This window comes from Thermochaetoides thermophila (assembly GCF_000221225.1).
Source record: "Thermochaetoides thermophila DSM 1495 unplaced genomic scaffold scf7180000011816, whole genome shotgun sequence".
Classification (NCBI taxonomy): Eukaryota; Fungi; Ascomycota; class Sordariomycetes; order Sordariales; family Chaetomiaceae; genus Thermochaetoides; species Thermochaetoides thermophila.
The window spans coordinates 4,751,439-4,779,160 of record NW_006383032.1 but is presented as its reverse complement, the minus strand read 5'-3'; the positions used below and the strand labels follow the sequence as shown (position 1 = coordinate 4,779,160).

At 52.1% G+C, this 27,722-nt stretch overlaps 7 protein-coding genes and 1 non-coding gene across 8 annotated transcripts; 3 read left to right on the top strand and 5 right to left on the bottom strand.

The window, feature by feature from the left end:
- Positions 1-671: 671 nt before the first annotated feature.
- Positions 672-2,800, top strand: CTHT_0033740 (putative heat shock protein; the record flags this gene model as incomplete). The annotated part of the gene is made up of 3 exons (XM_006693748.1): positions 672-698; positions 764-881; positions 954-2,800. The coding sequence occupies 3 exons, from the start codon at positions 672-674 to the stop codon at positions 2,798-2,800; spliced, it is 1,992 nt and encodes a 663-aa protein (XP_006693811.1).
- A 647-nt stretch (positions 2,801-3,447) lies between these two features.
- On the bottom strand, positions 3,448-5,459 carry CTHT_0033730 (signal recognition particle subunit srp68-like protein; the record flags this gene model as incomplete). The annotated part of the gene is made up of 3 exons (XM_006693747.1): positions 3,448-4,009; positions 4,072-5,205; positions 5,269-5,459. The coding sequence occupies 3 exons, from the start codon at positions 5,457-5,459 to the stop codon at positions 3,448-3,450; spliced, it is 1,887 nt and encodes a 628-aa protein (XP_006693810.1).
- A 1,144-nt stretch (positions 5,460-6,603) lies between these two features.
- Positions 6,604-10,488, top strand: CTHT_0033720 (uncharacterized protein; the record flags this gene model as incomplete). The annotated part of the gene is made up of 1 exon (XM_006693746.1): positions 6,604-10,488. The coding sequence occupies one exon, from the start codon at positions 6,604-6,606 to the stop codon at positions 10,486-10,488; it is 3,885 nt and encodes a 1,294-aa protein (XP_006693809.1).
- An 867-nt stretch (positions 10,489-11,355) lies between these two features.
- CTHT_0033710 (RNA recognition motif-containing protein) lies at positions 11,356-14,160 on the top strand (the record flags this gene model as incomplete). Its single annotated transcript, XM_006693745.1, has 5 exons — positions 11,356-11,420; positions 11,507-11,625; positions 11,699-12,391; positions 12,451-13,541; positions 13,615-14,160. 5 exons carry the CDS (start codon positions 11,356-11,358, stop codon positions 14,158-14,160), a joined length of 2,514 nt encoding a protein of 837 aa, XP_006693808.1.
- A 1,481-nt stretch (positions 14,161-15,641) lies between these two features.
- Positions 15,642-17,546, bottom strand: CTHT_0033700 (methylenetetrahydrofolate reductase-like protein; the record flags this gene model as incomplete). Its single annotated transcript, XM_006693744.1, has 2 exons — positions 15,642-15,787; positions 15,848-17,546. 2 exons carry the CDS (start codon positions 17,544-17,546, stop codon positions 15,642-15,644), a joined length of 1,845 nt encoding a protein of 614 aa, XP_006693807.1.
- Positions 17,547-19,765: 2,219 nt separating this feature from the next.
- Positions 19,766-19,869, bottom strand: CTHT_0033690. Its single transcript has 2 exons — positions 19,833-19,869; positions 19,766-19,801 (listed from the first exon to the last, which is right to left on the bottom strand). It is a non-coding gene; the product is annotated as a tRNA-Ala (tRNA).
- A 988-nt stretch (positions 19,870-20,857) lies between these two features.
- Positions 20,858-22,285, bottom strand: CTHT_0033680 (uncharacterized protein; the record flags this gene model as incomplete). Its single annotated transcript, XM_006693743.1, has 1 exon — positions 20,858-22,285. The coding sequence occupies one exon, from the start codon at positions 22,283-22,285 to the stop codon at positions 20,858-20,860; it is 1,428 nt and encodes a 475-aa protein (XP_006693806.1).
- Positions 22,286-23,570: 1,285 nt separating this feature from the next.
- Positions 23,571-27,625, bottom strand: CTHT_0033670 (uncharacterized protein; the record flags this gene model as incomplete). The annotated part of the gene is made up of 3 exons (XM_006693742.1): positions 23,571-23,584; positions 24,086-24,127; positions 24,217-27,625. The coding sequence occupies 3 exons, from the start codon at positions 27,623-27,625 to the stop codon at positions 23,571-23,573; spliced, it is 3,465 nt and encodes a 1,154-aa protein (XP_006693805.1).
- Between the last annotated feature and the right edge of the window lie 97 nt (positions 27,626-27,722).

Below are 27,722 nucleotides of genomic sequence, written 5' to 3'. Positions count from 1 at the left end.
GTCATGCCCAGGCTGGATGCAAGGAGCTAGGGAAGCAGGTAGAGAGCTAACAGCTCCCAGACGCACAAAGCCAATCACTAATGAAATGATGCAAGCCGCGTGGTTGCCTTCACACGTGACGTTTGTTCTGGTACTTACTTCCGTCCCTGTTCTGCTGTTGGTTGTTGAACCAATGTCCTAGCCATTCAATTAATGACCGCTGCGATATTGATACCTGTTGGAGTTCTGGAGGCTGTTGTCGCTCCTCCACTGACCCGACACCGAGGACTTTTGAAAGCGCGCTTCTCCGACTTCACCGTTTCTTGACAAATACCTTGGCCTCTTGAGGTGTGGATTTTCCCGCCTAAGTCACGTGGAGACCCAGGAAAGTCCCGGCTTTTGCCTTTCCAGCACAGGGATCCGTGCACATGGACCCACTTGCTCGCCAACCACTGGCTGCACGCGAAATTTCGAACGTCTTCGATGCTGGACTACGAATTTTTTTTTCAAGCGTGCTACAAAAGATTTTTGCCATTCCTCCTCCCCTCTGCAAACCTCTCAAAACTCCATCCATCATCCTATTCTTCCATCCTCGCATCCTCACCCTCCTCCGCCATCTTTCTTTCTTTGCGATACCCCTCCCTGGCTCGAGACAGGGTGTTCTCTTTCTTTAATCAGACCCTTCAATCAAAATGATGGCGACACGCCTTTCCCGTGCTGTATGTGTTTTACCCCTCACTCGGCCTGGCTCATCGAGTGGGTGCAGTACTGACCTCTGCTTTAGCTTCCCAGGGCAACCTCAGTGGCTGCCCGCTCGGCAGTCCTCCGGAGGGCTCCTGCCTTTGCGCGCTTCGAGTCCACGGATGAGAAGGTCAAGGGCACTGTGATTGGTATCGATCTTGGTAAGTAGCCTCCTTGCAACGACGTCATCCCTCACTTGGTTCTACTCGCAATTACTCATGCGAACTGATCAGGTACCACCAACTCGGCTGTCGCTGTCATGGAGGGCAAGATTCCTAGGATCATTGAGAACGCTGAGGGTGCCCGGACAACACCCTCTGTTGTCGCTTTTGCCGAGGACGGTGAGCGGCTCGTTGGTGTTGCTGCTAAGCGCCAGGCTGTTGTCAACCCAGAGAATACCCTTTTCGCCACCAAGCGGTTAATCGGTCGCAAATTCACCGATCCCGAGGTGCAGCGTGACATTAAGGAGGTGCCGTACAAGATTGTTCAGCACACCAACGGCGATGCTTGGGTCGAGGCTCGTGGCCAGAAGTACTCTCCTTCCCAGATTGGTGGCTTTATCCTTCAGAAGATGAAGGAGACCGCCGAGGCTTATCTTGGCAAGCCTGTCAAGAACGCCGTCGTCACTGTCCCGGCCTACTTCAATGACTCTCAGCGCCAGGCCACCAAGGATGCTGGTCAGATTGCTGGTCTGAACGTCCTACGTGTCGTCAATGAGCCTACTGCTGCCGCCCTTGCCTACGGTTTGGAGAAGGAGACCGACAAGGTTGTCGCTGTTTATGACCTTGGTGGTGGTACTTTTGATATCTCTGTCCTCGAGATTCAGAACGGTGTCTTCGAGGTCAAGTCGACCAACGGTGATACCCACCTCGGTGGTGAGGATTTTGATATCCACCTCGTCCGTCACCTCGTCGGCCAGTTCAAGAAGGAGACTGGCATTGATCTCACCAACGACCGCATGGCCATCCAACGTATTCGTGAGGCTGCCGAGAAGGCCAAGATTGAGCTGTCGTCGTCTCTGCAGACTGACATCAACCTCCCCTTCATCACTGCTGATGCTTCTGGCCCCAAGCACATTAACACCAAGATCACCCGTGCTCAGCTCGAGGCCATGGTCGATCCCCTTATCAAGAAGACCGTTGAGCCCGTCCGCAAGGCTCTGAAGGATGCCAACCTACAGGCCAAGGACATCCAGGAGGTCATCCTGGTCGGTGGTATGACCCGTATGCCCAAGGTTGCTGAGTCCGTTCGTGAGATTTTCGGCCGCGAGCCTGCCAAGGCCGTCAACCCCGACGAGGCCGTTGCCATTGGTGCTGCTGTTCAGGGTGCTGTCCTGTCTGGTGAGGTCAAGGATCTGCTCCTTCTTGATGTTACTCCTCTCTCGCTCGGTATTGAGACACTCGGTGGTGTCTTTACCCGTCTGATCAACCGCAATACCACCATCCCGACCAAGAAGTCCCAAGTCTTCTCGACTGCTGCCGACTTCCAGACTGCTGTCGAGATCAAAGTCTACCAGGGTGAGCGTGAGCTTGTCAAGGATAACAAGCTCCTTGGCAACTTCCAGCTCGTCGGTATCCCGCCGGCGCACCGCGGTGTTCCTCAGATCGAGGTTACCTTCGACATTGATGCCGATTCCATTGTCCACGTCCATGCCAAGGACAAGTCCACTGGCAAAGACCAGTCCATCACCATCGCCTCTGGCTCTGGTCTGACTGAGGAGGAGATCCAACGCATGGTCGCTGATTCCGAGAAGTATGCCGAGCAGGATAAGCAGCGCAAGGCCGTCATTGAGGCTTCCAACCGCGCCGACAGTGTTGTCCTGGACACTGAGAAGGCCCTCAACGACTATGCAGACAAGCTTGACAAGACCGAGGCCGACCAGATCCGCCAGAAGATCACTGCTCTCCGCGAGTACCTCGCCAAGGTTCAGTCCGGTGAGGTCACAGCCACTGCTGAGGAGATCAAGGAGAAGACCGACGAGCTCCAGGTGGCCAGCCTTAACCTCTTCGACAAGATGCACAAGGCTCGCTCCGACTCTGGTGAGGCCAATCAGAGCGCCGAGGGTGAGAAGAAGGAGTGAAAGAGAGCTCAGGAGAGCTGCATTCATTGACCCCTATACCCCTCACATTTACTTTCTCTTATGTGTCTGACTAAGTTCTGGAGTGGGTCTCCAGTGTATTCTTGTGTATCATATACTCTGTGTTTAGGAGGCTCTTGGGGCTTGTCCAGTGTTTATTACTGCAGACGGCGGAAGGCGTTCTGAGCATGAAAACTACTTTCACGACTTCGATGATAGGATGGGCAGGATTGGGATGGGGGCTGGATAGAGTCATGTGTATATGTCTTAGTGTTGTACACGACCAAAAAATCAATATAATTTGAATCCCCTCTCAACTACGGGTACCTGCCATCCATTGGATGCATGTGCAACGGTGATCGAAGTGAGCAGATCTATCAACTCCATCCCAGCAACCAACAGAAGGGTTGCCAGAAAACAACTGTTGATAGGTAGTGTATCAAAGCTATCACGGAGGCTTCAAACCTCATCATCCAGTCTTCACATCTTACGAGAGCAACGTGTTGGACATTACTTGCCAAAATCAGTTACCCCAGAGTGTGACCCATAGATTCTATCACCTTCCCATCTACGAGAAAGCATAATTACATCAACGTAGTTTCGCTTTCCCACCATCTTAACCGGTTAATCGGCACAACCTATTAGCCCTCTCACCTTCCAAAGCTGAACCAACCCCGTTTTTGCGGCTTTGGAGCAGGTTCAGGCTCAGACGCTGCCGCTTTCTGTTGATCAGCTTCCGTGGAAACCTGCTTCTTCTCTGCCTGCTGTCCTGCCCGGCTCTTATCGGGATATTCAATATAATTCCACGCCACATCCAGGAATAACGGCTTGACAGGGAAGGTCTCAAGACGAGGAGGGTAGGAGACGATGTTGGACAAGTCCACATCCCCTGTGGAGGGATACTCGGATAGCCGAGCGGACAGGGGTTGCTGGCTGGTTGTTGAGGGCTCATACGGCGGGGTGGGGAGCTTGCTGAAGATTTCGACCAGTGCACGGGCGCGGTGCAACTCACCAGACATGGTGTCGTGAAGGAATGAAAGGTCCTGCTTTGTGATGGCAATGTTGCGCGGGGAGAAACCATCGGTCTCATCAGGGGCCTGCTGGTTGAGGACGGGGAGGACGGCGTGGCACAGACTGTAGCCGTGTTTAATAAGCGCGAGAGCATTGACAGCGTTACCAGCGATAGCATGGGATCGAGAAATAGCAAGTGACCTGGGTAAAGGTGTAAGCGATCCTTTTTCCAGCACAGTAACTGGGGTATATGAAAGACATACTTGAGGGCAGTGAAATATTTGGAGGTGGCATCTAGCCGCGCCGAGAGTTCCTCGTCGTTTGCAATGCCAGGAAGCTCCTTGATAGATTCAACATTCTGCAATATGCCGTCGTAGAGCACGACTTTCTCCTTCAATCTGGCAATCTGTCGACCAGGAGTCTCATATTTGCGTCTCTCTGTTGAAGATGCATCTGTCTGCCCTTTCTTTTGCTTGGAACCTGCGCCAAGATCCAGCTTGGCGCCATCTCGCTCACCAGCAAGCACTCTATTGCGTCCTATCCGCCAGCTGATCATTTCATAGTTGACGGCAGTCCGAGTAATTTGCAAGCTCTGCATTCGTGGATCACTTGGCGCAACTCCCTCAGCTTTAAGCTCGTCTATAGCTTGCTTGGTAGCATCGACTGCATCCTGACTGGCTATTAGGATATCGTCGTATGCGGCAGCCATCTCCTTGGGGCGCAGTGAACTTGATGAAGCAAGTTTCTGAGCCAACTGCTCCTTCACTGTGTCCACGGCACCCCAAGCAGCTGATATGACCGCATCCTCGATTTTTACTTGCCTGCCCCGCCAAGTTAATGTAGTCGGAGCACCCTCGGCAGCCTTCCTCTCCTTGATGTCTCCCTGTTCCAAGATAGCTGGATTTAAAGTCTTGATGCTGTCTACAAGCTCGGCGTCGCTCTGTTCGAATGCTCTGTGTGCGATGGTAGCGATCGGGAGAGTCCGCGGGATCTTGGCTTGGTAGGCGGCAAAGCGCATCGAAGGGTCGATTGTGTCAGACAGCAACTCTTTGAAGATATCGCCCTTGGATGAAGTTGCTAGTGCGGTGTAGATAATGCGGCAAATAGCATAGCTCTTGAGACAGGCCCCCCAGTTCTGCTTTTCAAACAAGGCAGCGCCTCTCAGTAGGGCAGCATAAGCCCGGGCATCGAGAATATCAGTCGGAGAAGCGCCGCTGGCACCGTCAGAAAGTGCCTGCGCCAGTTTCTCGGCGATTCGAGCACCCTTTTCTAATCTCGAAACGATGTGCGACCGGGTCCTTCCCGTCATACCCTTGGTATTCGCAGAGTGGGCAGCTTTCATAGCCATGGCATGCGCCCAGGCTCTTTCGGCGGTCAACAGCTGGAGACGGACATATCTAAGGATTTTTAGCAAATTGAACTGCTAAGATGCGTGATGACAGAAGGAAGTATGGCCATACTCGGTATTCTCGGCGATCTGTTCGGGTGTGATTGCGGTCTTGGGATGGAACTTCCCACGGTTCTTGGTCGCAATGTTAAGCTTCTTTCGACAGTTTAGCAGTTTGCCCGACAGCTGGGTGCGGTACGTGGCATAGTCGCCATATAGCAGCGCCTTCTCCCTAGACGTGACCACAAACTTGGTGATATCCATTGTGGCGCGTGAGGTCGAGCTGGTGAGGGAGGTAAGAGGTTGTTGACGTTTGGCAGTTTAGGAAGCCTTGGTATTTCCCAACATCTCAAACCCCCTTGGTGTGGGGCATGGGTCGAAGCGGGCTTGAGCGGGCACTGCCCCGCCACAGTCGCAAAAAGTTAGAGGGTTAGGGTTTCTATCTCAGCACTGCTGTAGGATGTTATGCAGAGCGTCTCCCATGAGACTAGAATCAGAGCCATTAACAGGAACCAATTGGGCGCTAGGATATCCGTCGACTGCGGTCAAGGGCCGTTGTGCTGATTTGCCCGCCAGGGGATTGATGTCACCCTTAAACCGTATTATACTGATATAGAATCCAGTGGCAAGAAGCAAACGGCCAATATCTACGAATCCATACACCATTGGTATGTAATCCCTACGATGTTTACTGATCACGGGAGAGAGGACCAGCCCAGAACACATCAAGCGATCTGCAGTCTAAACACGGGCAGCAAACACTAGTACTCCATTTCACGGTCTATATGATGATCGCGGACCTGAGGTGTGAAATATCTGATTGCTCAACGCGTCGAGACTCATTGTTGTTTTTGTGGTCCATGGAGATAACATACCGTAAGGTATCGTCCGCAAATGATTGGTAAAATTACAGGTGAATGTGCATGGCGGGGAAACTCTGCCCAGGTGGTGCCACCCGAACGGCAGCTCGGCCTAAGCTCCACCGGCAACCACCGACTTGGACCCAAAATTTCGTGTCAGCGCTTCCGAGCGAAGGCAAGAACGAGCTCCCACGTCATGCCGCTTCACTAAGCCATTCTACTCGTTCATCTGCCAAAATCGGTCCTACCACGACTCCAGGGCAACTTCTTCGTCAATTGGAAGGGTTATCACACCTTCTGGGCGGTTCTAAGTCTTGCGAGGCACTCCCTACGGTCTTGGGCGCCCACGCGCCTGGTTGTCTCGTCTGCTTAGTCTCCTCCCTCCCTCTCGGTCCCCCTCCCCTCACAGCCGTCCGAGTCTTCAAGCCTACCGCCAGCCCCAGATTGTCCCGGCATACAATGCGCAGATTCGTTGATCGCTCCCCCAACTTGTTCCGTGATTAATTCCTTGAGTAGCCTGCTCGCTGTAGCCTGTTTGCTCGCCAGCAATGCTTGAGAGGACCGCGGCAACCATCGAGCCGTGCAGCCTCCAGCGAGTTCTCCCCACGAGCAGGACTTGTTTGAGAAGCCGCCGCAAACTGCATACAGCTTTCTGGCACCATGGCGCTGCCGACCTCGAGGTCTTCGATGCCTGCCCGGTCCTCTTGCGCCAGTCCCCGGCCGAGCCAAAGACGTACACTGTCGCTATTCCTCCTGAGCAAGGCAAACGCTTCGATGCAATGACAACAAGCTCTGCGTTTCTGCTTGATTTTCTCTATCCCAGGGGAACAGCCGCTTTTTTACGCAGGCCGTATCCTGTACTCCCTGGGCGCATAGACCCCAGTTCAAGCAATCGCCGAGCCACCATGCGCTCCTTTACCTCCGCCCCTGGTCAGACGGAAAACTCCCCGGATGGCCAGGGCCAAATGACTACGGACGGTCAGCAAAGTACGCAGGAAAAGGAGCAAGAGACAGCAGGAGACGGAGCAGAAGCTCAAGCAGCCGTAGAGTCGAGGACAGAGGATGACCTTGAGCAACTGTTTCAAGTGGGTTCCGACAAGGCTGCAGAGGATATTACAGAGCCGACTCCTCACACTCAAGAACCCAACTCTTATGTGAGCCCTGAGCTTTTACAAAAGCAGTTGATGCAACTGCAGCACGTTGCAAAATCCGAGCGAGAAGCAGCTTACGAGCAACTCTATCAGACATATATGCGGCTTGACCCAAACATACAGCCCCAATTCACGACTGAGGTCCTGTTGGCGATTTCAGAGTCAATACGTCCGCTTGACGCAGAAAGAATCTGTCAGCTCTTTCAGACTTGCCAAGTCAGTCAGTGGACCGAAGAACTAGTCCGCGCTGCTGTCAAGTCCCAGCTGCTTCTTCACAAGGCGGCAGATGCTGTATCGATCTACAAGACGGCGCTAGAGGAGCGCGGTTTTGGCGGTGCCCTCGATTATATTGCCACGTATGGCTTGGAACTCTCAATGTGGGACATGATCCTGGAAGCGTGGGAGCTCTACTCGGCTGTTCAACACAAGATGTTGCATCCCTCGCTGCAGGGATCTGAGTCAGGTTCTGTAAAGCAGTCGGTTGAGCAGGATGCCCGGCTTTCGGAACAGAAAGATCAACTAAACGACGTTCGTGTCGTGCCTAGGCCGGACACTTTAGAAGATGGGGTCAGGAGTGAATTCCCATCCCCAGATGCGTCCGCTGCCAATCAGGATGTAGCTTCGGCTGTTGAAAGTCCATCGCCCGAGACTAGCACGGTTCAAGATGTTGTCACTGCTGTTCAGCGCAGCAATAATCAACCATTTATTTCGACCGTTGGTTACGCCACTCTGGCCACCATCTCCGATTTCGAGATTAAAGTCAGGAAGATGTATCAGTATTTCGAGCGTAACCCTTCCACCTTGCACCAACGGACAGCCATGCTTGACTCATTTCTCGGGCACGTTCTCAGATACTCGATGGATCTTTTTGGTCCATCCGATGCTGTCTTCATGCTCGGTCGTGCCAAATACCCGGAGCTCTATGAGCTCTACATCATCCGCAGTGCTGAACAAGAGCGCAGGAGGTTAGCTAGTGATCTATACAGGAAGTATCGCCAACTGCCACAAACGCGCGTGTCCGACGCTGTCTTACGAGTCATGATTGACATATTCAACCCCCATGATGTGCGGGGAATGGAACTAATACTGGAGGATTGGTACCGCTTCTACGGCCAGCCCGAAGAGAAGGCATACCACAAGCTCATGGCCTTCTATGCCGGACGTGGTGATGCGACAACTGTCACTCGCTTGGCTGAAGAATATGGTAGACATTATCACTGCGAAATCGAAAAGGAACCGAAAATTGTCACCAACATCATGCATGCTCATGCTGTCAGGGGTGATGTCGAGGCAACCCGTCAGGTCATGGAGGAAAACACGAAAAAGTCAGGCCTGGAACCAGATATTATGCAGTGGAATGTCTTGTTGAATGCCTACACAAAGGCTGGAGATTACGGTGGTGCCATCGAGCTCTTTGCGCAGATCTGCGAGGAGCACGAGCCGGATGATTACACTTTCGGTACACTAATGAAAATGGCAGGATTCCGTGGCGACCTTCAGTTCACTCTTGAGCTTTTCCAAATGGCTAGGGAAAGGAACATTCAGCCAACCGTCGCCATGATGGCGTCGCTGATTGAAGCCTACTGCCAGAATGACCGGTATTCCGAGGCCGAGCAGCTTTGCATCTCTCTTACCAGACGCCGAGAGATCTCGGGCGATTACACATACTTGTGGAATGCACTGCTTCAGCACAATGCCAAGCGACGGGATCTGGCGGCTGTCAACCGCGTACTCGAGAATATGTCTTCGGAGGGCATTGCATACAACCATGAAACGTACAATCAGCTCCTGTTAGCACTTCTTTACTGCCGTCAGTCACATCACGCCATGCACTTGCTGAGAGCTGCCCAGCGCGAAGGTGCTTTTGAGCCTACGGCCGATCACTTCATCCTCCTGATGTCTGCTTTTATCAACAGCGGAGAGCCGCATCTTGCTCTCAAGACAAACGAGCTGATGGCCAGCATGAATTATCCAGAATCTGCCTTCCGTTTGACAAAGGTTATCGACGCTTTGGGAAGGTGGCAAGAGCTTCCCAAGCACCAGCAGCGTGGTGCTGATGGCCAAGCAATTCTCAAAAAGATCCTTCGTGAGTTTTACAAGGCCATGGAGCGCGAAGACAAGGGAGCTAGCGACACCGTTCGGTCTACCATTGGACTCTACTCCAAAGTGCTTTTCATCTTGACGCAAATGAGAGAGTTTGCCACCGTTCAGCAGATCATCCAGCTTCACAACACTCGCTACCCAGGCCGCTCAACTCCCGAAACACTTCCGCTGCGGTTACTTCACAACATCATGCTCGCAGACTTTTACGAAAAGAAGTATGACCGCGTCAAAGAGACCTGGGAGCTGGTCTTCAGGCGGGCTATCAAACGTTACAGTCCTGCTGCAACGCTCCGGAAGCCGAAAGAGGAGCAGGAGTCGAACCCAGAACCAGTTATCTATGCACAGCGCTTTCGACTCTGCGACCCCCTAAAGACTATGCAGCGTCTCTATCTTGAACTGGGAGACGCTGAGGGCTTGCTCAAACTCATCTCACGAGTGCGTGCGGCTGGCTTCGATCTTGACAGCAAGAATTGGAACTACCACGTCCAGGTATTGGCGCGTCTGAAACGTTGGCGCGAAGCTTTTACGGTCTGCGAAAAGGTACTCATGCCCAACTGGACCGGTTGGCAAATGGTTCGCGTATTTGAGCATGCCAAGGCCCAACTGCCACTCGACCTGCGCCGTATGGGCCGTAACCCATATCGGCCGCGCCCAATCACTCACACACTGCTGATCCTGGCTAAGGAATACATGGATTTGGAACGGATGATGCTGTGGTCTCGACAAGCAGCTCGTGAGTTCGAGCACATTAACCACGCCTGCCCCAAGACGGTGCAGGCAGTGACCAGTATGGTGCGCACAGGCTCCGAGCTTGAAGAAAAGATCTTCAGCAGCCCTGGCTGGACACCTCCTGAGCAACTCGGGGAGTGGGACGAAGGGAAGGAAGAGACATGGGAGGAGTTGAAGGCGAGGGAGACAGCTGAAGAAAAGCGGGCTAACAGGCTTGCGCAAAAGATGAAGAGGCCAGGGTCACTCAACGGGCCAAAAGCCGAGAGAAAACGAGGTAAGAAACACGAGGGAGCTCAGAAGCTCAGTGATGCCTGGACCGAGGATGGGTTCTTAAACGTGGAGGGCAGTGTTCTGGAGAAGAACGAGATGTTGGATGAAGAAGGCATTGTTGCTGCCATCAAGGAAAAGGATGGCTCTGGATTTTGGAAGCCAACAGATCATATTGTATGATAAGCGCCCGGAGAGGGGTTGCTTGCGGTTGACACAGATGTTGTGCGTACGCATTGTAAAGTATGTTGTACTGTTTGATGTCATATTCTGATATAAATACTGGATAGATGCATACACTGAGGGGACAAGGAGACACGGTTAGAGGGCATGAGCCACGTTCATAGAGGTTCAAGAAAAGTTGGTTATTTCCGCTTCATGCATGCAACTAGGTGTCGTACTATATTTGTTTCTCAGTTTAGGGATGTCTAGGAAAGCATCATGAGTCATCATCACCCAGCCATCATTAAGGAACTTCTTTCTTCCCTTTTGGACAGGAATGAAATTCATGGGAATAGCTTGTGCGATAGGCTAGCGAGAAGAGTCATCAGAGCTCACTATGAGAACGGATATCCTTGCTGGGAATGCTTAACAACAGAAGACAGTTGCAAAGCATTGGTTCAACTCATCTCGAATGGGATATCATTGAGAGCTCTAAACCTCCTCACAGCTGTAGGAATGACGGCGTCACAAAGCATGCAACGGCTTAGTGCATATGTTACAAGCGCTTGTCAAGTACGGATATGTTACGTAACATTTCATGCTCCGTTTCACTTCATCAGGCCCCAGTCACTGCCCCCCTGCTTCTGCGGTCGCATGCGGCTTTCCTGGGACGCGATTTGACGTGACACCGCGCAACCATCCCAGCTTAAATTTACTACTTGGCGACCGAGCCTAGCGACGACTTCGATGAGCAGCGGCAGCACAAAGAACTACGGATATATCAAATACGAAAACAAGCCCAAAGTACCACCACATATTTGCCCACAGCTCAGCTTTTGGCAATCGTGTTTCATGGAAGCTCCCATTTTGCGGACGACATAATTCAAAATGCTTTTCCCCGAAGAGCACGCTCCTCATCTGAAAAATTGGATCGTCAAGCGGCTCGAGAACACGTACGAATTCCTGCCTCCTTTTACGTCCGACCACGGGCATTGAGTTTCAGTTTCGAATTCACTGACACTCTTCTACACGATTGCAGATCTGACGCTGACTCTGATGTGCTGGCCGATTATGTGCTCGCCCTCCTCCGGCACGATGGCGATGTGAATGATGTGCGCAAGCTCTGTGAGACCGAGATTCCAGACTTTCTAAAGGAAGGTTGGTTACTATGCTAAACTGAGCCCGTCAAGCCACCGTCAAGCCAGCCCCTCAAGCTGACAATCCTTACCAGACCCCGCTGCCTTCGTCAACGATGTGTTCGAGGCCATTTCATACCGTTCCTACCTCCCCGGTGCCCCTCCCCCTCCTTCGAAGTCTGTGCCCGCGCCAGCTCCTCCGCCTGCTTCCCAGCCGCCTGATGCCCTCTACTACGATGATACTCCCATGCCGAGCGCACCGACCTACCAACCTGCCCCTATCCACACCGGGTCAAGAAAGCGTGCTTACAACGACTGGGACGACCCCAACAACCAACCTGGGAGAGATGGGAGTGAATTTGTGTCGAGGAGCTTTAAATATCAGAAAAGAGGAGGTGCATATGGTGGCCGAGGAGGCAGGTCGGACGACTCAAACGGCTATAGGGTGCCCAATCCATCGAACATGCCCACCTTTCCTCCGCCGGGACAACCCCCCCTTCAAAGTACCCCTCCTGCGCCCTCAAGTGTCGGGTATTTCGATACTAGCGGGGCAATGAACTCGATGTTTGGAATGAACCTTGGTGTCGCAAACTCAATGACGGGCTTTATGCCGGGAAGCTGGGGCCAGCAGCAACCTCATAAGAAAAGGGCCAAGTGCCGTGACTGGGAACGCAAAGGGTATTGCCAGCGCGGTGCCAACTGCATGTTTGAGCACAGCAACGACCCGGTGTATCCCACACCTATGTTCGGTTCCATCCCACCCGCGCCACAACCAGCTGCCGTCGAAGGTATGTGTTAAGACATCTCTTACTATGAGAGGAGCGTAACTGATCCTGGGTTATTCCAGAGTACGATCCCAAGAACGCACTTATGTCTGGATTCTCGAATGGCTTCCACTCGCTCTTGGGTCGTCAAACACAAGGCTTGGACTCCGATCATCCGAAATATAAGGCTGGAAAGAACCAGAACCGACAGAAACGGGGCGACAAGGCCCCGTTTTCAGCTGATGGTCCTGTCTTTGACAGGACAAAGTCTACTATCGTTGTAGAGAATATCCCGGAGGAGAACTTCACCGAGGACCAAGTTAGGAGCTTTTTCTCACAGTTTGGCAAGGTGCTGGAGATATCCATGCAACCATACAAGCGCTTGGCCATCATCAAGTATGACAGTTGGAGCTCAGCCAATGCCGCCTACCAGTCTCCGAAGGTCATTTTTGATAATCGTTTCGTCAAGGTTTTCTGGTACAAGGACGACGACTCTACCTTGCCGCCATCAATGTCCCTCCCTGGAAGCGCTCCCGTCAACAGATCCCACAGCACTAATGGTGCTTCGTCTGTCGGATCTCAGGCTCCTATGGGCCAGTCTCCGGTTGATCTTGAGGAGTTCGCACGGAAGCAGGAAGAGAAGCAGAAGGCGTTCGAGGAGAAGCAGCGGAAGCGGGCAGAGCTTGACCGTCAAAAAGAAGAGCTTGAAAGACGACAACGAGAGCTCCTCGAAGAAAAGGCGAAGTTAGAAGCTAAGCTTTCGCGGCGGGACAGCGTCAGGTCGAGTCAAGCTGGAGAGAGCGTCAATGGAGATGATTCCAAGTCCTCATCAAAGCCCACAAGCCAAACAGAAGCGCTGCGTGCACAGCTGGCTGCTCTCGAGGCCGAAGCCAGGCAGATGGGTCTTGATCCAGACTCGATTGTTGAAAGCCCTGCCTCCTGGCCTGCCGCTAGAGGCGGGTATGGTTCTTATGGCCGCGGCAGGGGTAGAGGCCCTTGGCGTGGTTACTCTTACTCCCCTCGCGGAGCTTCCAGGGGATTATTCCGGGGTCGTGTTAACCTTCATGCTGCCTATGCTGCATACTCGATTGATAACCGGCCTAAGAAAGTGGTTCTCACTGGTGTAGATTTCACTGCGTCCGATAAGGATGAGACTTTGAGGCAGTACCTTTTCGTATGTCTCCCTTAAGTGTCCAGGGATTCTATGTTTCCAGTGGATGTTAAGCAAGTACTGACACGTAGAACAGGGCATCGGCGAGTTTACCGACATCCAGACTACCCCGACCTCAGCTGAGATCACCTTCAAAGACCGCAAGACCGCCGAGAAATTCTTTAACAGTGTTCTTTTCAACGGCAAAGAGATCCCCGGCATCGAAACCCCCGTCGAGCTGGCCTGGGGCACCAACAACGGCTCTACGGGTTCCGTGCCTACTACTCCAGGCAACACTGCTGCCAATCTAACCACACCCACAGCGACATCCGCTGGCGGCCTTGCCAATCACGCCTCTTCCTCTTCAGCCGGCGTGTCGAACATGACAAGCGGCGTAGGCGTAAAGAACACGACCCAAGCTGCTGATGTAAGCGACAATATGAGCGCTGAGCCTGCGACTACTGCTGCTACCACCGCTGGCAGTGTCAGCGGGGGAGAGGGTGAAGACGCAGGAGCAAGTAGCAGCGATAAGGACGTGCACATCCTGCTCGATAGGCCACCGACCGACCGCATGCACGACAGGGAGCGTGACCAGAACGAGATGGATTATGAAGTAGCGGATGAGAATCAATGGGGGTACTGAGCTGAGTGAGTGTGGTATGAAGTTAGGGAAGGTATGGAAACACCTATGCGATTTCATTTGGTGGTAAATGAGGTAAGCAATGGGAATGGCCGAGAGGGCTGTGAGGTTTCGATTCTTTCCCTGAGATGCAGGTGCAATGTGGTGAGGCGGAATCGACACAACATGGTACGGATATGGGAAACAAAATAACTGGGCGGCTAAACGCAGTAACTCGCTCGCATGGCTACTGTGTAGATATTGGCGTATGACATTGGCAAAATGTAAATACTCTGAGCGGCGGGGTCTGGGCGGTTAAGCTCATAAATAATATAAGGGGCATTGCAACCCACTTTAATGAACTGATGTATATTTGTCTAAAAGTTTCTGCCCACACTCGTCATGCATGTACATCAAAAGCTCCACGAGAGACAAGTACCCAACTAGCAAACCTGATCAGTGGGTTATTAGTAAGAAGAGGGGGTTTCTTTGGGTATCCTAAGACAGGCCCTGTCGTTGACTATGTGTTACGGTTGTATGCAATACAATACGGAACTTCACGGACAGTAGGGATTGTGTACACTTCAGTTAGTCAACCATCGCTATTGAAAGCCGATTCCCCTCTCCTGAAATAGAGGAGAGTCCAGTAGCTACCTAGACGAAGCAAGGCTGAGTACAGAATGAAGTTTTGAATACACATATCAACACATTTCCCCTGGGGTATCGTTGAGATATCTCGGCCGGCTGCCACCGCCCAGACCAGTAAATGACGCCAAACGGGCTCTCTCGACTCCCCCATCCCCCCCTTTCCACACATTACTTAAAAAATGCCAAGCCTCTTTCTCTAATCCTATAGATTTTCTTTTTTTTTAAAAAAAAAAGCCCAGCCCAAGTCTTCTTTTTTGGTTGTCCGAGTTTACCCGCGCCTAAAGATGTTGAATGTCTCGCCCATGATGATGAGTGAATGCCTTCATCCGTCCATCCATCCATCCATCCATGTAAATCCAACCCAGCCCTCCCTGTGTGTCCTCTCCCGCCCGCCGTTTCCCGTTTTTTGTTGAAAAAACCCTTGACCGAACCTCGCCCATTTTGTTGAAAGGGAAATGTTTATGCTCCAATTCATACAGATTTTGGACCCCCATTTTCAATGCTCGTCTTCTTTTCCTTCACTCCCTGAATTGCTTCATGAAGACCAAAAAACGCCCTTCCATATGCATACTGGCAAATGTTGAAACCAAAAACAGCGCTCAAAATCCTCACGTTTGCGTCATGACGAAGAAGCCATGTCATCGTACCCGAGGTCCGGTCCCCGTTGTGCTCCAGGCAGCGTGGATGGATAGATGGACAAATTAAATGTAGCGTTTGAAATTGCAAGTTGGGAGGTTGAAATCCGATCTGGCCATGCAAAAGTGTTGAAGTCGTTGAAATGTCCCACGTGAAACAGACCACATCGTCCTTTCTCCAGGATGAACGATGTCGTTCACGTAAGGCTTGATAATCAAACTTTAAACTGAGGTCTCCGAAGCCTTAACGCCATTGGAGACTCCATTGGTCCCGTTAGCCTGAGTCTCTGGGACTTTGTCAAGATCAGTGACCTCGAGGCCCTTCAGGATCTCGAATAAAGTATTGCCCTGATGGAAGTCGTTGTTCACTAGCAAAGTGTCAGTATGGAATTTCAGATATTCAAGAAAAAAGCCGAATGTCTGCTTACCGATATTAACCAGCCACCACGTGTTCATCATTTCCTCCAAGAGCACGCGGCTGGGGCTACCGGCATCATAGCAGCGGGCCCATTCCATACCCAAATGGTACGCCTCGTCTTTCCATGCAAGGAAGCTTATCCTCTCAACAATGGTAGGCTGGACGATCTCCTTTCCGGGGAAAACTCCCCAGGTAACGGCATTGGGTCCATCAGACTGGGCGTTCGTTTCGAGATTTCCTGACTTTGTCACTGCGTGATAAGTGAGATCGGGGTGGCTCTCTATGCGACGCTTGATCTCTGGATAGAGCTCAGGAGAGACAAAGAACTCCAGGTAGGCCTTCTGGTAGACGTAACCGTTCGAAGGGCCCCATCCATGAACAGGGTGGTTCGACTTTGCACCGTTAACGGCCGGCTGTGAGTTAACAGTGATCAGACCTCTCCGGTTCAGGTCAATCAACTCGTCCTTGATGAGGTCGGCCTCATCGGCCACTGGCGCCTCGCTCCAAGGAAGGTAGTCAATTTCCTTTCTGAGGTACCGGATGAAGAGGTTGGCAATGTCCCTGATGCACTTCGGCTCGCCCCACCTCTCACGATTCTGCTCATTGCTGCCGGTCAAACCGACACCGTAGGCGTCCAACTCACCAAAAGCCGGGGACCTTGAATCACCCCAGCGACCGTTAGGGAACTCATCCCAGTCCTGAGTGCGGGCCACGTATGACTTGTTACGATTACGCCAGAAGATAGGCCGGACATCCTCCCCGCGACGACCGAAGCCCAGAGACTGCTTCCAAGGCAAAGCATGCTTCAGCGGCCTGTCAGGAGAAGGCAGCCAATTTAACTCCTCCAAAACCATACGGGTTGCCTGGGCGAGGTTCATGGTGTAGAAATGTAGATGACGAATGCCGGCATCCAGAATTTTGCGGCACATGTCGGCAACAAGGGTTTTCCCGATCTCACGGACGGCTACATCGTCGTTCTTGACTGGCTCGAGCTTCGCCATCCACTCCTCGGGAATCTTGCACTTCATGTGGTTCGCACGGCGCAGGAAGCTGGCGTAGGTCGCAATAGGCATGATGCCCGGCACGATGGGGACGCTGATGCCGCGTTCCCTGACCTTCTTCACCCAGCGCAGGAAGTTGTCGACATCGTAAAACATCTGGGTGACAATGAAGCCAGCGCCCATATCTACCTTCTCCTTCAAGTGGTCAAGCAGAAGATCCTCATCCTTGTTGTCATCACAGCCTTCGGGATAGCCTGCAACACCAATATCGAAGTGATCGCCGTACTCCTTGCGGATATGGGCGACGAGATCTTTGGCGTAACGGAAGCCATCCTTGGCAGCCTCCCACTTCTCTTTGTCGCGCGGCGGGTCACCTCGAAGGGCGAGAATGTTGGTGCATCCGGCTTTGTAGGCTTTCCGCAGGGCATCGTTGATCCTCTCAACGCCCATATCTGTGCAGGTCAGGTGCATGCATGTCTCGAGGCCCAGATAAGCCTGTGCTTGCACCACCATTTCACATGTTAGTTCGGCCACGCGGCCACCAGCACCCCAGGTGATGTCGATGAATTTCGGGCCGTAGTTGTACATGCGCTCCATACGATCGTAGAGGTTTTGGACGCCCTGAGCGGTCTTGGGCGGGAAGTATTCAAACGAGAAGGACGGCTCGCCTGTCCTCTCGGCTTCCGCCAGCATGTCTCGGATATGCATGGTGCCTGGAGTTGTCTAGGACCGGTTTGGAAGGAGACTGGTGAGGCTGAAGCGGAGAAGAGATCTGGCGCGTTAGCCTGCTGCCCTTGAAGACACTTGCTGTCAAGAAGTGTGACGCCACTCATATGCTGCGAGATAAAAGGGCAACCATGACCATCTTCAATGGGATGGTGACAATGGTGAGGGGCCAAGTGGACAAGCTAGGGACAAGGTCAAGACAGGGAGAAAAAACCAAAACAGGACAAAACGGGATAGCCTACTAACAAGACTTGAACTTCAGTGGAAGTGGCAGACAATCTTGAGCTCGGAATGACAGAATCAGACACCTTGCCCAGCGGGGCAGTGAATGGTGAATGAATGGAAGGTAAGGTACCTGAAGTACGACCAGAACAACCAGAACGCCAGCCCCTCCTACGCAGTTGCAACGCTTCTCTTCTCTGGGATTCGACCCCGGCGCCTGGCGACCTGAACAGGAGCCCTCAAACTCTGACCGCGACGCGACCGAGACGTAGGACCTGGGAGAAGGTAAAGCGAGTCGGAGAACGACGACAAAAGTGAGAACTGGGGCAAGGAGAGCGGGAGAAGAGAGTCGAATGGCACAAGCAGCCTCTCTCCCCCAGGGCACCTTGCATAGTTTTACGGACACAGTGCGCGGGGTGGATGCAAGGAGGTGAGCGATGGAGATTTTCGCCGTATGCGGCGCGCTCGTCATTGGCTGATCAAGGAGGGGACCCGCATTCCCGACGGGCCCCACCATATTTGTCCCACTGTCCCACTTTTTTCTTCTCCAATCTCCAGCGGGCTTGCCCGCCGATCTGTGATTTTGCTGTCTGGCTGGTCGGGGATTGGGGTTGAGAGTTGAAGATGGAGATGGAGGAGTCCCAGGCAACCTGCGCTGAAGAGGTACAACCGTGACTCCTCAGGTTACACGTAGTGTAGATACAACGCGACATATGGACGGCTCCCTGTACATAGTAGCTAAGGTGCTGTAGCAAATGTTGCCCTAACTGCGGCCTGCAACCAACCGACATGCTCGTGGCCTGACGACGTGTTTACACAACTAAGGCGGGGGCGCAGATTTGACGACTTCCAATCTCCCTGTTCTTGAAGATGCACAGCGCCAGCACAGCGTCCTCGTCCTCATCCTCGTCTGTCAGCAACTGGCGGTCAACGTCAAGCCACAGCCTTCATACGTACCTCCTATGCAGACTTACGGATCCGTACCGTATACACCGTCTTTGCTCTCATACTCATCCCATGCACTGGCTACGCTGCTCACCCACACGACCTACGGATCTCAGAGTTTGTTGTCCCGACCTTCCCAACCTCCACAGCCTGCAAAGCACCCGGGGCCCGGGCAGCGTGGGATTGTGTGGGAGCACAGCAGCATGGCACGTAGGTACATACAGCCGTACAACCGCACAATCATACCTACCTTGGGGAGGAGAGTCCACTCTGGAGCCTGGGTACTGTAGGTGGTCTGCGGCAAGCGTGGGACATGGGAAGGTCGAATGACGGATGCTGCCCTCCATAACCGATATTTGTACGGAATTGTCCATCTGCGTCATATTGCACTCTTGCCATCACTGAGCGCAGTCGAAGTTGTATCTTGCTGCCTGCCTACCAATGGATTATGCAGTGGATCACTCACCCGCCCTTTTGGTTATCCACATGGAGAATCGGATGCTTCTCGAAAGCTTGTGAAGGTTCCAAGTACGTACCTAACCGGGTTTTGCGCCGTCCTTTCCATTGCATCGGCGCCGATCGCCTTGTCCGGTTCGGTGTCCTTTGAGCCGTCCGCACCCCCACATTGTTGCAGATGCCCCACTCTTTCCGCCGGTGGTCGGCCATAACCGGATGTTTTCGGGGCAATTACGCTGCGATCGGCTTTGTTCAATCTTCGCGTTTGCTTTTGAAATATAACATTGCTTGTCCACTATCGAGCTGCTGACACAGTCATGATTTAATAAAAAGAAATAGGTCCAAGGCAATCTCGTATTGGGGTTTGTTTATCCGAACTTGTACGTTGTAGCTAGACAATTGGAACCAGATTCTGTGACCTGCTTGTCAGTTGCAAGCCCCAGCCCTGTCGACACACTCCCGCGGATCAGCAATCAACGCATACATTCAGGAAAGGAATCAAATAAAAAAGATGAAAATCAATAACACAACCGGGCTCACTTCAGTATGCCAAGTACAGCACAAAACATGAGGCAAAATGGACGAGCTGGGAATCGAACCCAGTACCTCTCGCATAGCCCGGAACACTTGACGGGGTTCTAACCATGCTAAGCGAGCGCTCTACCAAATGAGCTACACGCCCTTGCAAGGTGGGCGGCGAAATGGAGGGTATGTGAACCAACTGCGCTAGAGCCATAGTTGGCTCTGAACATTATTGATTGGAGAGATCAGAAGATATCATGGCACATTGTCCTCTGAGGCACAATAGTCACTGCCTAATCGGAGAGAAACATGCAGGCTTTGCTTCGTCCATAGCGTTCCGAGCACCCTTCTATAAGGCAGGGCCACGACCCGTCCGGACCCCAGCTTCTAGCTTTCCGGCATAAGGCCCTTAACTACTTTCGATATCCTGGCCTAGATATGCACCTAGTTAACTATATGTCGATGCAAGGGCTGGGAACACGAACATGGTAGGTAGTAAGAAATTGTCGGAATCAAAGCCACAATGAAGGGTTTGACAGGAACAGGTCTGTACTTGAATTCCATATTACTCACTCATTTATTATAATTGCTATATCTTATTATGAACTGATTAACTGCCCATCAGACAAGCAGAACCGACAAGTTTGCCATAACGAGAAGTTAGTGGCTACATCTTAAACTTGTGGTAATGAGTTTCTGTCAAAGAGAGCTGCAATACGGCATGTCCATTCTTGACCTTGAAGCGGATCAAACATATAATCATCATTCTACCCTCCATTTCTCTTCAAGAAAACCAAGGGTTGATCTTAACTTCAATCTCATTGCAATTAGAGGGCACCTTATACGAGTTCGAAATCATATAAACGTAGTCATTGCATTGCATCATGCGCTTCCATCCAAGACTAGGCACATTGCACGACAGGGCGCCCGTCGAAGCGTCAGCACGGCAGGAAACAGCACGATAGCCCTTCTTGGACGCGCTCGAATCAGATGCCCAGCAGAGTTGGCGGATGCTGTTGCCGGAGTCCACCCACAGCTTGCTTTCACTGGAGCCCAATAAGCGTGGCTGTGTGCTCTCATCAGTTGAAACAATGAGCTTCCTGGATGATGCCAACTCGGCGGACTTCGTGAGGCGCCAAGTGAGGATATTAAGGGAGTAGTCCAGCTGAACGTATTTGCCCTTCAGCGACTTCGGTGAGGCCAGCAGTCTGAGTAGGGCTGGCCGAGTAAATGGTCGACCACACGGTAGTCGTCGTTGTGGTAGGAGTGTCTGCATAGACATCAATGGACAATGTTGTTGTCATCGGCTGGATAATTGTAGTGGTGACGAACACAGTGACAGCGGAAGTCGAAGTTGCGGTAGCGGTTGTATAGACAGTCTCATAGACTGTAGAAGTCGATGTAAAGGTAGGGGCAGTGACCCAGGAGGTGCTTTCAACGGCGTTGATGCACGAACATGCAGAATAATACTCAGGGGAATCTGTCAAAGCGACTGTGGTCGCAGGTACCTTGGATGAGGATTCGAAAGCATTTGACAACGGAAAGGACTCAGTAAAAGTCTTTGGGACGTCGGACGAGAAAGAAAACTCGGTAGGATAGGAAGAAGAATACTCAGTCGAATAGGAGGAAGACCTGGTTGAATCAGAGAAAGAAGCTGACGCAGTCCAGTATGCAACGGTTCCGATCGGAGGAGACGAGGTTGTAGAAGTCGAATTGATCCAGTATAGCGTATTTCGAGCGATGGAAGTTGAGAGGGAGTTGGACGCCGAAGGGGACCACTGGGTGGACGTGCCAGCGGGATGCGTCAAGAAGGTTGAGTTGGTCCAGTACGGCGATTCTTGAGTGACATAGGTTGGGATGGAGCTGGTAGCAGAAGTGGCCCAATGTGAGAACGTGCCAGTGGGATATGTCGAGGAGGTTGAATTAGTCCAGTACGGCACGTTTTGAGTGGCATAAGTTGGTATGGAGCTGGCAGCAGAATTGGTCCAGTGAGAGAGCGTGCCAGTGGGATACGTCGAGGAGGTCGAGTTGGTCCAATAAGGAGCCGTTCCAGCGTGAGACACTGAGATGGACGACGAAGTGAGGTTAATCAAGCTGGGGGAACTACCGGCTGAAGCTGTGAACGGAGAGGAAGCAGTTGGCGTTGGTCTAAGGCAACCCCGCCGTCTTTTCCTCTTCAGCCTCTGCTCAGGCACAGTCTCACCTCTCTTCACAACAGCACCGCCGTTCCATGGCACCGTGGTGACATATGAATGTGGAGCTGTGGAGGTGACTGTAGCTGTATAAACCGTCAGGGTTTGAAGCAGAGTTTCATAAGAAGTGGACGTTTCCGCCACGGTTGTCTCGGTCGTCGTAAGCTCAACAACGATAGTCGTGTCCGAGACGGTAGTAGTGATTGTTTCGAAGACAACGTTGACCTCCGGCGTCTCCGTGGAAACAACAGGAAAGCCGTACAAAGACGTGCAAGAGGCATATTGTTCAGCGGGATCATTGTTGACCCAACCCACCACATGGCTGAGGAAGGGGTCTATTGTACAGGAGGGATTGTAAGAGTTAAAGGTTGAGAGTTCGAGCATCTTCTTCGAGTATCGTCAGTAGCAAAGGAATGACTCAGGTGAGGAACAGCGAGCGACCGTGGCAATCAACGACAGGAGCAGTCTCAACGAGCGAAGGTGGTGAGTCTGAAAGAGACAGAGCCCCTTATCTAGGTGCTGAAAAGAACTTGGACATCTGGACAATGCAGCCAGGATCTCATATTCAAAGCTCGGGTTGGGTCAAGACACAGGGAGTTTGCAGCTGGGGTCTCACCCCGGTATCTGCGAGTACGATGATCGACGCCAAGCCAAAGAGGATCCCTTGCTTTGGGCAATTTGAATCCCCTAAGGGAGCCTGAATATACGATACTCTCTTAATGTGTTCGTTAGCCACAATACTTCTGGACCAAGGTTTGCCCAACGACTTCGCGACTCAACCACCAAGCAGCCGTTTTCAGCACAAAAAAGTGGTATCAATGGATAGATAATTCATTGCTTGATCATGCCAACTAGTTTTTGACCCAAATTCGGTGATCTTGTGCAAGAAAACTGTGGCTTATAGTATAAGGCTGACCAGAACCCCTGTCCAAGTTTCGCAGTAACAATTAAACAAGCGGTCAACTGTAGGCTGCTCCTGGGTCTAACAGGGCCCTTGGAGCCTGCCCGCCACCATTGGATTTTTGGGCAGTGGTTAAGACGACATCTCACCAACACCTCCCTCAGCCTTCCTCCCTGAAAACTTTCCACGTCAATCATCAATTCAATTGGTTTTCAAAAGAAAAATGCGGCGGACATGCCGCTATATTGAATTACAATGTCCCCTTCGATGCTCCGAAGCGTATTCTTCCCTTGCATCACTCTATGCATTGCGTTGAATCGCCGCCAGAGTATCCAGACCTTGCTAGTGGCTGCCCAGTTATTACCACTACAGGATCTTAACACAAATACTGTGATGTGCAGGGTACATTTTTAGAAACCACCGTCAAACAAGGACTTGGCAGCCCATTACACCTCAAAATCTCAGAGCGTAAACATCATCGGACGCCATACGATTTAACTTTCCCTTCTCCGTATTTGAGCCCTGATCTATTCTCTTTTTTTTCCCGAATTTCACAAATTCAAATGTGTTGACGTTTCTTTCATCTCTGATGTAACATACGCGGGTTCCTGAACCGGGGAAAACACTTTGGCACCGCACTACAATACTTGGACAGTACATACCCCTGTACTCCAGGGAGTTCTCGACACGAGCAAACCGTAATATCGTCAACAGCCGTTCTTGGCTCAGGAGTGTGTAAGGTCCAGGCAACATCTACCTCTTAACCACTTATGCCCTGATGACTTAAATGAGAATAAAGTCAGTAATATCAATGTGGCAAGTATTGCTGTCAGGAAGCATGCAATGCATCCCAGAACTTCCAGGGTCTCTCCAAATAATGTGAAGGTGCGTCCGGTAGGTAAAGGCTGATAGATACGGAGGTACGCATCTAGAATAATGGTGTGAGGGGTTTATCCCATGGAACGTCATGGCATTCCATGAGACAGAGAATGGCTGTTCCTCGTCAACAAGGTCGGAAGTAATGAAAACTTCCATGCGTTCCAGGATCTTTAAGGTTCAACGCCCTCAGCGCCTTGGGGTAACGGAATCAATAATAGATACCGTGATCACTACTTGTTAACTTTAGTCTTTCTATCCAACATTCAACTCTCTTGCGTTATTTGCCAACCAATCTGCCACTGTCGCCAGACACCCACACACCATACCTGCTCTACTTTATGCGCGGAACACTTCTAATTCCCCTCTCCCGACGACCTTGAGTGGCTTAAACCACTCTTACCTACAATTTTCTCGGTCCAGCTCCATATCACTGGGCTTGAGCTTTTCTGTTCCACTCCGGTAGCTTGAGGAGAGTTTGTAAGGCCAGAGATTTCGCCATTGTCTTTTCCTTTTGCCTTTGTTGCACTGTCTGCACCGAGAGAGGTATCAGCACCCAATTCCTTCTTTGCGTGTCCTGTGCTGCTCCTCCTGCTCCTGTCATCATCAGAATCTTCGCCACTATCCAACCAATCCCGATCGCTCCACGTGACTGAGTCAAACTTATCGCTCAGTTCTGTCCGGGGAGTAACCAAAGGGGTTAACAGGGACGACGATGATGCAGGAGGCTCAGACATGCCCAACCCCGACACAATCTCATGGGCATGTCCATCACAATAGTGTTGTGCCTGGCCCGTCAGCACGACACCTGGCGGCTTTTGGTGAGGCTCCTTTTCACTAGGTCTTTTTGCGACCTCATCTCTATTCCCTTGAATGCTGTCCCTGACCACACCAACTCCGGCACCAATTCCAGCCAGTTCGACATCCTTTGTTTCTCCGCTCTTCTTCAGCCCTGCTGGCTCTTCAGGAGCCCTGGCTCTGTCCACGCTCCCAGGCAAGTCATCGTCCCTTGTTCTTGCGATTTCCGCATCGCTGAAATGCGCTTGCACCAGATGTTGTATGACCGGCCATCCAAATGCGTTGACAAACATACGACGGACAAAGATGTTGTTGTGGGCGTCGGGTTCCAGCTTGACGAGGACCTTGCGCCAGGACATGCCACGGTGGTAAGCTCGGGCTATCTTTTCTTCAACGCGCATCTGGGAACGATCAACTTCTTGGTCCTCGTCATTCATGGCGGCCCCATCTTCAGGCGAGTTTGGAACGGTGGTAACATCGGCTGTATCGGGGTTGGAAGAGAGGGTCGTGTGGACGGTTGAACCGTCCCCAGCGGTAGAAGCTCGACTTCGCTGAGAAGGGGAGGAAGGGTTGTTCGATGTTGAGGTAGGCGAGGAAGCACACGTGGATTTGCTTGATGATTTTTGAGAGGTAGAAACACCAGATCGTAGACGTAATGTCAACTGGCTCGTCGTGGAAAGATGCGCTTTGGTTGGTGGTGGAGGAATATCCGACGGATGGTAGACGCGATCGTGGAAGATGGTGCGGGGACGCTTGGCCGGATCAATAAGGAACTCAACTGAGGGTAGTTTTGGGTTGAGCAAGTCACCGGCCGACTCGAATATGGTCGTTTTAGGGGGAGCCGACACGGGCTCGGTCCATTGAGCAGCCTGAGTTCCAGCAGTGCGCTTCGATGCCGATGGGGAGCCAAATAGAGATTGGTCGCTGGACATGTTGCCCTGCTTCACAATTTGACCCCGTTGGTAGATTTTACTCACTTTATAAGATGATGCTTGTGCCGGCTTTGGGGAGTCGCCACGGAGGAAATTCAACAACCCAGCTAAGGGGCTGGTAAGGCTTGCTGTTGAGGAAGATCCGGGATAGGAATCACTCGCTGCCCTGAAGCTCTGCTTATCATCTTCCAGCGTGGCATTACTAGGGGGCTGAGGAACTGCGTGAAGATCTTCAATTTTTGCCTGGGCGTTCTTGTCCATATCGTTTCCATCACCGTTTTCTTCTTCGTCTGGTGGCCTCCACGGCGCAAGCCTCGGTGTTGTTACAGTTGCTCCTGTAAGCTCAGCCCATCCAAAGCCCACAACGGTCTCGACAAGTCCAGCTTCTCGGCGAGCCTTCTCTACACGGCCGAGTCCCTGCCAGTCCAGGAAAAGCAGGCAGCTGGTACGGAGAGGCACAATGCCGTCGTTGACAACATTTGAGTACACTGTTCGGTTACGGAACTTCTTAAGTGCCTTATGAGCTGGACCGGTAGGTAAAATTCGAAGAAGAGGTTTGGATTCAGGTTGTGGCTCTCCATACATGCGCTTGTGTGCATGTTCGCCCAAACTGCTCACAATAGCCCCCCATCCATTGCGTGCAATAGTTGGCGCCCTCCAAGTGAGTCCCAGGTCCTGACCTGTTCGACCAACCAGGCCAAAATCCAAAGCAAACTTCACATAGAGAGGGTTTTCGTGATTAAGACCCAAAAAGGGCGAGGCTAAGGCAATGAAGTTGACAGGCTGGATGAGATCAAAGAACTTCGGTGAGTGTTTTTGGATGTATGCGATGGCGTACGTCTGCACGAGGCCTCCGAGGGAATGCCCTATGAAGCTGATTTTGGTGAACTTGTACGTCCTGTTGGTCCCGTAAGAATGAGATCGGAAAGAAGAGCCTTGCTTGTGGCCATCTTCCCCGGCTTTCTTAAAAGCGCTCGTTTTAAGAGTGTGGACAATAGCCTCAGACGCATCTTTCGGGGTGACCAAGCATGGCTGATCAGGATACGTCATTGCCAACAAATACTTTGCCAGTCGCTTGCCCAAGTACTTGATGCCTTTCTCAGTTCTTGTGGCATTGCCCGAGTACCCACGGACTATGACTTCCTCGTCATCAGAGTCACTCTCATCAACTTCTCCCATGTTCGACTCCCTGCCCCCGTCATTAACACGAGCGTCAAGGGTGTGACTGCTGCCATCAGCAGCTCGCTCTGGGGCTTCAATCTGGGAAGAGTCGCGTCTCCTTACAACCCTTTCCCTGGCTCTCCGTGCTTTGGCGTCGATCTTTGCTTGCTTGACTGCTGCATCGATGCTTTCTTTGAGAAACAGCATATCGCTGCCGAGATTGCTGTGTAGTCCATGGGTGAGGACGACTAGATGAACCTTTTTGGGCTTGTGTTTCCGGTGCTGTTGGTTCGCGTGTGGCCGGTTGTTATCTGTAGCTGCCTCAGTAGGAGGCTCAACGAGATCGTCACTCCTAGCGCGAAGCCAGCCCACGTCGTCCCAGCCAGGCAGTTGGGGGGTATTCCACAAGGCAGCAGTATCCTCAACCTTGAGATGAATTGCTTTGGAGAAGACTCCTTTCTGTAAGCCTGAAGGGTCCTTTTGGGACTCCGCGCCCCGTTGAAAGTCGCTGACTCGCCCCGGTTCCGGGACATGGGTCTGACCTCCAATAACGGAAACTACGGAGCCGATGTTGAGGGACTTCTCATCCCGGGCCAGCAATATTTCGTAGTGCACTGCGGCCGAGGTGGAAAACAAGACCTGAGAGCTGACTTCGATGATCCAGGACGCGCTTTCGCCCTCCCGGTTCGGGCGTCCACCAAAATAGCCGTGCTGACTGCTCCCCTCACCGGCAGTTTGGCGGATGTTGTCGGGCACTACCAGGTGGCAGTTCCAGACGGATCCTGCCTTGAGCATTGGCTCAAATTCTGGTACGCCATAGCGACGGGGATTCTCGAACTTCTCGAAAGGCTTGAAATGTGCCGGGTATGCAGCGACCGAAAGGGTGTAGGGGCCGTGGACAAAGGCGGCGCGTAAAGGAGTGGAGCATGTGTTCTTGATGCGTAGGTACAGAAACTCAGGGGAGGGAAGAATGTGGTCCGCCGAAGGCTTATATGTCACAGTGTAACGCACTACCTCTCCGATCTTGACACTGCCGACTTGGTGGAGGAGCAGCATCGTGAATTCGGGATCGCTTCATGTACTGTGGCGCCACGCATGGGTCAAGAGTCTTGTGTTATGCTCATCGAGGGGGGGTCTCGCGATCGATGGCGAT